This window comes from Aquarana catesbeiana, linkage group LG02 (assembly GCF_042186555.1).
Source record: "Aquarana catesbeiana isolate 2022-GZ linkage group LG02, ASM4218655v1, whole genome shotgun sequence".
In the NCBI taxonomy this organism is placed as follows: domain Eukaryota; kingdom Metazoa; phylum Chordata; class Amphibia; order Anura; family Ranidae; genus Aquarana; species Aquarana catesbeiana.
Window position 1 is genome coordinate 570,268,118 of NC_133325.1, and position 8,243 is coordinate 570,276,360.

An 8,243-nucleotide genomic window follows, 5' to 3' on the forward strand; every position below is an offset into this window, starting at 1 on the left:
AGGGTACAGCACTGCACAGACTAGGACACGCTTTCACAGGGTCTCCCAAGATGCCATCGCATTTTGAGAGACCCAAACCTGGTACCAGTTAAAAAAAAGTTAAAGTTACAAAAAAAGTGTAAAAAAAAAAAATAAATAAAAACCCCAAAAATAGTTGTCGTTTTATTGTTCTCTCTCTATTCTCTCTCTATTGTTCTGCTCTTTTTTTACTGTATTCTATTCTGCAATGTTTTATTGTTATTATGTTTTTATCATGTTTGCTTTATAGGTATGCAATTTTTTTATAATTTATTGTTTTTTTTATTGTCAACCACTTTTTTGTTTTCTGGTACGCCATTCAGCTGCAGAGCGGATTTACTTATCTTGACAGCAACAGCGTTTGCTCCCACGATACATAAAGCCGTGACTCCAGCGCTGTCGGAGGTGATTTCACCACCACAGTTACATACTTCAGCATATATGCCGAAGCGTGGGGGCAGCAGTGGGTGGAGGAGCGATGTGCTTCTGCCTTTTGCGGGAGGATGCCCCCATGCTTCGGCATATATATATTTTAGGCACAGGTTGCGTTAAATGTTTTATTTTTTACTATTTTTTTTTGTATTTGCTTTGCAGGTATGGTAAGTCTTACTGTTATACTGTAATGTTACTTTGTTTTATTGTTAACCATCATTTGCTTAGCAGGTACTCCATTCAGCTGCAGCGCGGATTTATTTACTTTGACAGCAACAGCGTTTGCTCCCACGATACATAAAGCCGTGACTCCAGCGCTGTCGGAGGTGATTTCATCACCACAGTTACATACTTCAGCATATATGCCGAAGCGTGGGGGCAGCAGTGGGTGGAGGAGCGATTTGCTCCTACCTTTTGCGGGAGGATGCCCCCATGCTTCGGCATATATAAACGGTGCATGTATGCCCATCATTAGAAGTGGGTGGATGAAGGGAGGTATTCTAATGGTGGGCATACCCACCAATCAATATCTTTTTTTCGTTCAGCCCACAGGCTGCATGAAAAAAAAGTTTACAATATATGCCCAACAAGGACCAGCAACGTACTGGTATGTTGCTGGACTTTGAGTGGTTATACCAGAATGATGCCTGCAGGTTTAGGTATCATCTTGGTATCATTCTTTTCAGCCAACGGTCGGCTTTCATGTAAAAGCAATCCTAGTGGCTAATTAGCCTCTAGACTGCTTTTACAAGCAGTGGGAGGGAATGCCCCCCCCCACCGTCTTCCGTGTTTTTCTCTGGCTCTCCTGTCTCAACAGGGAACCTGAGAATGCAGCCGGTGATTCAGCCAGCTGACCATAGAGCTGATCAGAGACCAGAATGGCTCCAAACATCTCTATGGCCTAAGAAACCGGAAGCTACGAGCATTTCATGACTTAGATTTCGCCGGATGTAAACAGCGTCATTGGGAAAGCATTTTATCACACCGATCTTGGTGTGGTCAGATGCTTTGAGGGCAGAGGAGAGATCTAGGGTCTAATAGACCCCAATTTTTTCAAAAAGAGTACCTGTCACTACCTATTGCTATCATAGGGGATATTTACATTCCCTGAGATAACAATAAAAAACATAATGAAAGGAACAGTTTAAAAATAAGATAAAAAAGCAAAAAAATAATAAAGAAAAAAAAAAAGCACCCCTGTCCCTCCCTGCTCTTGCGCAAAGGCGAACGCAAGTGTCGGTCTGGCGTCAAATGTAAACAGCAATTGCACCATGCATGTGAGGTATCACCGCGAAGGTCAGATCGAGGGCAGTAATTTTAGCAGTAGACCTCCTCTGTAAATCTAAAGTGGTAACCTGTAAAGGCTTTTAAAGGCTTTTAAAATGTATTTAGTTTGTCGCCACTGCACGTTTGTGCGCAATTTTAAAGCATGTCATGTTTGGTATCCACTTACTCGACCTAAGATCATCTTTTTTATTTCATCAAACATTTGGGCAATATAGTGTGTTTTAGTGCATTAACATTTTTTAAAAAGTGTGTTTTTTCCCCAAAAAAATGCGTTTGAAAAATCGCTGCACAAATACTGTGTGAAAAAAAAAAAAGAAACACCCACCATTTTAATCTGTAGGGCATTTGCTTTAAAAAAAATATATAATGTTTGGGGGTTCAAAGTAATTTTCTTGCAAAAAAAAATATTTTTTTCATGTAAACAAAAAGTGTCAGAAAGGGCTTTGTCTTCAAGTGGTTAGAAGAGTGGGTGATGTGTGACATAAGCTTCTAAATGTTGTGCATAAAATGCCAGGACAGTTCAAACCCCCCCCCCAAATGACCCCATTTTGGAAAGTAGACACCCCAAGCTATTGGCTGAGAGGCATGTCGAGTCCATGGAATATTTTATATTGTGACACAAGTTTGCAGGAAAAAGACACATTTTTTTTTTTTTTTTTTTTTGCACAAAGTTGTCACTAAATGATATATTGCTCAAACATGCCATGGGAATATGTGAAATTACACCCCAAAATACATTCTGTTGCTTCTCCTGAGTACGGGGATACCACATGTGTGAGACTTTTTGGAAGCCTAGCCGCGTACAGGACCCCGAAAACCAAGCACCGCCTTCAGGCTTTCTAAGGGCGTAAATTTTTTATTTCACTCTTTACTTCCTATCACAGTTTCGGAGGCCATGGAATGCCCAGGTGGCACAACCCCCCCCCCCCCCCCCCCCCCAAATGACCCTATTTTGGAAAAAGTAGACACCCCAAGCTATTTGCTGAGAGGTATAGTGAGTATTTTGCAGACCTCACTTTTTGTCGCAAAGTTTTTAAAATTGAAAAAAGAAAAAAAAATGTTTCTTGTCTTTCTTCATTTTCAAAAACAAATGAGAGCTGCAAAATACTCACCATGCCTCTCAGCAAATAGCTTGGGGTGTCTAATTTCCAAAATGGGGTCATTTGGGGGGGGGGGGGGGTTGTGCTATCTTGGCATTTTATGGCCTTCGAAACTGTAATAGGTAGTGAGGAGTGAATCAAAAATTTACCCCCTTAGAAATCCTGAAGGCGGTGATTGGTTTTCGGGGCCCCGTATGAAGCTAGGCTCCCAAAAAGTCCCACACATGTGGTATCCCCATACTCAGGAGAAGCAGCAGAATGTATTTTGGGGTATAATTCCACATATGCCCATGGCATGTTTGAGCAATATATCATTTAGTGACAACTTTTTGTAAATTATTTTTTTTTTTTTTTGTCATTATTCAATCACTTGGGACAAAAAAAATTAATATTCGATGGGCTCAACATGCGTCTCAGCAATTTCCTTGGGGTGTCTACTTTCCAAAATGGTGTCATTTGGGGGGGTTTTGTACTGCCCTGCCATTTTAGCACCTCAAGAAATGACATAGGCAGTCATAAACTAAAAGCTGTGTAAATTCCAGAAAATGTACCCTAGTTTGTAGATGCTATAATTTTTTTTTTGCGCAAACCAATAAATATACGCTTATTGACATTTTTTTTTTACCAAAGACATGTGGCCGAATACATTTTGGCTTAAATGTATGACTAAAATTGAGTTTATTGGATTTTTTTTATAACAAAAAGTAGAAAATATAATTTTTTTCTAAATTTCCAGTCTTTTTCCGTTTATAGCGCAAAAAATAAAAACCGCAGAGGTGATCAAATAGCATCAAAAGAAAGCTCTATTTGTGGGAAGAAAAGGACGCAAATTTCGTTTGGGTACAGCATTGCATAACCGCGCAATTAGCAGTTAAAGCGACGCAGTGCCAAATTGTAAAAAGTGCTCTGGTCAGGAAGGGGGTAAATCCTTCCGGGGCTGAAGTGGTTAAGTTCATTTTCAAGTTCATTTTTTTTTCCTCATGTACACACAGCACCCCATATTGACAGAAAAACACAGAATTGTTGACATTTTTGCAGATTTATTAAAAAAGAAAAACTGAAATATCACATGGTTCTAAGTATTCAGACCCTTTGCTGTGACACTCATATATTTAACTCAGGTGCGGTCCATTTCTTCTGATCATCCTTGAGATGGTTCTACACCTTCATTTGGTCCAGCTGTTTTTGATAATACTGATTGGACTTGATTAGGAAATCCACACACCTGTCTATATAAAACCTTACAGCTCACAGTGCATGTCAGAGCAAATGAGAATTATGAGGTCAAAGGAACTGCCTTAAGAGCTCAGAGACAGAATTGTGGCAGGGCACAGATCTGGCCAAGGTTACAAAAAAAATTCTGCTGCACTTAAGGTTCCTAAGAGCACAGTGGCCTCCATAATCCTTAAATGGAAGACGTTTGGGACAACCAGAACCCTTCCTAGAGCTGGCCGTCCGGCCAAACTGACCTATCGAGGGAGAAGAGCCTTGGTGAGAGAGGTAAAAAAGAACCTCCTGAAAGATCACTGTGGCTGAGCTCCAGAGATGCAGTCCGTAGATGGGAGAAAGTTGTAGAAAGTCAGCCATCACTGCAGCCCTCCACCAGTCGGGGCTTTATGGCAGAGTGGCCCGACGGAAGCCTCTCCTCAGTGCAAGACACATGAAAGCCCGCATGGAGTTGGCTAAAAAAAACACCTGAAGGACTCCAAGATGGTGAGAAATAAGATTCTTTGGTCTGATGAGACCATGATAGAACTTTTTAGCCTTAATTCTAAGTGGTATGTGTGAAGAAAACCAGGCACTGCTCATCACCTGTCCAATACAGTCCCAACAGTGAAGCATGGTGGTGGCAGCATCATGCTGTGGGGGTGTTTTTCAGCTGCAGGGACAGGACAACTGGTTGCAATTGAGGGAAAGATGAATGCGGCCAAGTACAGGGATGTCCTGGACGAAAACCTTCTCCAGAGTGCCCTGGACCTCGGAAGGTTTACCTTCCAACAAGACAATGACCCTAAGCACACAGCTAAAATAACAAAGGAGTGGCTTCACAACAACTCCGTGACTGTTCTTGAATGGCCCAGCCAGAGCCCTGACTTAAACCCAATTGAGCATCTCTGGAGAGACCTAAAAATGGCTGTCCACCAACGTTTATCATCCAACCTGACAGAACTGGAGAGGATCTGCAAGGCGGAATGGCAGAGGATCCCCAAATCCAGGTGTGAAAAACTTGTTGCATCTTTCCCAAAAAGACTCATGGCTGTATTAGATCAAAAGGGTGCTTCTACTAAATACTGAGCAAAGGGTCTGAATACTTGGGACCATGTGATATTTCAGTTTTTCTTTTTAATAAATCTGCAAAAATGTCAACAATTCTGTGTTTTTCTGTCAATATGGGGTACTGTGTGTACATTAATGAGGAAAAAAATGAACTTAAATGATTTTAGCAAATGGCTGCAATATAACAAAGAGTGAAAAATTGAAGTGCGCCTGAATACTTTCCGTCCCCACTGTGTATGTATGTATGTATGTATATATATGTGTGTGTGTGTGTATGGAATGTGATTTAAATGAATATAAATCAATGGGATATATTTATGGTTCTTGTCAAAGTTACCGTCTTTTGACGGTGTGTGTTTAACGCTGGTCACTGGTATATGTTTATTCCTTCCCTCCTGAATCTGACATTAGAACAACTTATCAGGACTTCAGAAAAAGGTGCTGCATATCTTTCTCAAAGAATAAAATAGTGCTGAGGAGGAATTCCCCCACGGCTTAGGAGACAAGGACTTGCATGTAATAGTGCTGACACTGCTACTTTACTTGTAATGAGAGCTGAAACTGCTTACTGTGATAAAGTTTACAGGGTAGAGCCAGCATGACAGAGGGGCAAAGTAGTTTTAAGCTCTTCTTCATAGTGCTGAAAGCTCACCCTCTCTCATGCTCTACAAATTGCGACTGGCCACTGAGGCAGTTTATCATAGTAATGGGCCAGTAGGCATAGGTTTGAGGCTTAGTAGAGAAGCAGGGGATACTGAAAGTTACTGCAGGTATTCTCTCTTTAGTTCTGCTACCAGATTTACCCACAAATATCCCCAGGTGGACACGCTTGTAGAGAAGCAGGGGATACTGAAAGCTGCTGCAAGTATACTCTTTCCAGCTCTGCTACCAGATTTACTCACAAATGTCCCTAGGTGCACAGACTAGTAGAGAAGCAGGGAATACCGAAAGCTGCTGCAGGTATTCTCTATTTAGTTCTGCTATCAGATTTACCCACCGATGTCCCCAGGTGCACAGACTGGTAGAGAAGCCGGGGATACTGAAAGCTGCTGCAGGTATTCTCTATTTAGTTCTGCTACTGGATTTACCTACAAATGCCCCCAGGTGGACAGACTGGTAGAGAAGTCGGGGATACTAAAAGCTGCTGCAGGTATTCTCTATTTAGTTCTGCTACTGGATCTACCCACAAATGCCCCCAGGTGGACAAACAAGGCATAATAAGAAAAAGTGAGTGAATGCTTTATAGTAAATAGGGTCATACTTTTGAGTTTAATACATGGGTACATTGTGAAACCATATTACACAAGGATTCTGCGACTCCTAATTAGTAGCATAGACAAATGTATGTACTTTATCTAATCTCAATACAGGTCTAATGAATACATTCAGTAGACTAACAATGAAAATGGATGTGTCACAGGGCAAAGACTGTTCAGACTACATACAGATCAGGAAAATGTTACAGCAAAAACATAAACACGAGAAAAGCATAAAGAAATCTTTTAGGTTAATTTCACAATTGTAACTTTTTATTCTTTTCTTCCTTAGTTGCCGGTCCACCTCCGAACACAATGTATCCTGGGCAGTGACAACAACATTGCAGGAATATTATTTCATTGTCTTGACTTGTTTTGATCTATTGATTGTGGATTTTGTCAAAGGAACATCCTGTATTGCATACTATGTGACTTTCAGCATTTCATTGCTCCACCATGACAAAGACTTTTTTTTTGTATACCCAATTCTCTTGGTCATGCCACAGAAATGACAGATTCTTTGCGCACATTGTCATCTAGTAGGCTGCAGAAATACTCATTATCAGGTTGAGCTGCATGGTTACCTTCACTAATGTTACTGGAACACATTTTACTAATGTCTGCTGTGGATGTAATAATGATACATTATGTGTCTGACTTCAATTCTTTTCAGACTTAAAGTGAAATTGTACTAACCTTTGTGTATGTGAACTGCCAGAGAGATGTTACACCAAGCACTCAGATATCCCAACATGCATCAATAATCTCTAGAGTCTCCCAAGGAGAGGTGAATTAAGGAAATCTTTCTCTTAAAAATCGGCTGCTTTGTCCCACCTCTCACACTGCACTATTGGTCAATAAGGCCACCCATCAGTTATCGAGGTAAAGTCAAGATTTTCATTATAGAGCACCACAGGTTTTGGGGCTTGCCAGGTACTTTAGAGGTTAATTAAGATATTTCATTGTACCTTACCAGCTTTCATTAACATCTTGATGCCAGTTTGAAAAAAAAACAATGTACGTTTCAAAGTTGCTTGATATGGCTGCTGTAAGAACGCTGAATGTAAAGGATGTATTTTTAAGTTAAACTACAATATTTTTTACAGTAAATAAATATTACTGTTCTATTATTTTAAACATTTTAAATGGTGTCTTGATTATCTTATGCTAGGCCTTTAGGCATAAAAACGTAATAATGCTTCCCAAAATAACTACATGCCTGCCGTCTTACATTTTCTAATCTGTACAAAATAATGCTGCAATTGAAAAAATAGTTAATCTTTTCATTTTTGTAAAATCTTTATCCCAAAAGGAGCAAAACTGTTGCTGTAACTGCTTTTAAAGTGTTTGCTATAGTTCAGCTTCAATGTGTTTAGTGTATCTATATCCTCGTACATCCAACACTTTGATTTTGGGTTTAAAGTGGGAGTAAACTCTCTTGTATGATTTTTACCTATAGGTAAGCCTATAATGAGGCTTACCTATAGGTACAATAAATATCTCCCAAATATGCATTGTTTAGGAGATATTTACTTTAGAAGCAGCTGGTGACGTCACCGGCTCATGTGCTCTGAAGGAACAGCATATCCGTGCCGTTCCTTCAGAGCCGAACTGTAAACTGTGCCTCCCCCGTGCATGCGTGGGAGTGACGTCATCGCTGGCTCGGCCATTCATATCGCCAAAACCTCTGAACAAGGAAGGAAGATCGGGTGAAGATGGAAGAGCCTTCAGCGGTGACAGCGTGCCGCTGGAGGACTTAGTTTTCAGGTAAGTCTGTCATAATGTGCTAGTATGCGATGCATACTAGCACATTATGACTTAAACTGTCCTGGGCCTTTTTTACTACTTTACTACTACCGCTTTTAATACCGCT

The 8,243-nt window shown here is 40.5% G+C and overlaps 1 protein-coding gene across 1 annotated transcript in view; it reads left to right on the top strand.

The window, feature by feature from the left end:
• SHISA4 (shisa family member 4) overlaps window positions 1-7,516 on the top strand; it is a 94,036-nt gene extending 86,520 nt beyond the window's left edge. The window contains exon 5 of the mRNA XM_073616076.1: window positions 6,663-7,516. Within this exon, the coding sequence (XP_073472177.1) occupies window positions 6,663-6,703 (41 nt within the window). The 3' untranslated portion in view covers window positions 6,704-7,516. The remainder of the gene's footprint in view (window positions 1-6,662) is intronic.
• Window positions 7,517-8,243: the final 727 nt, after the last annotated feature.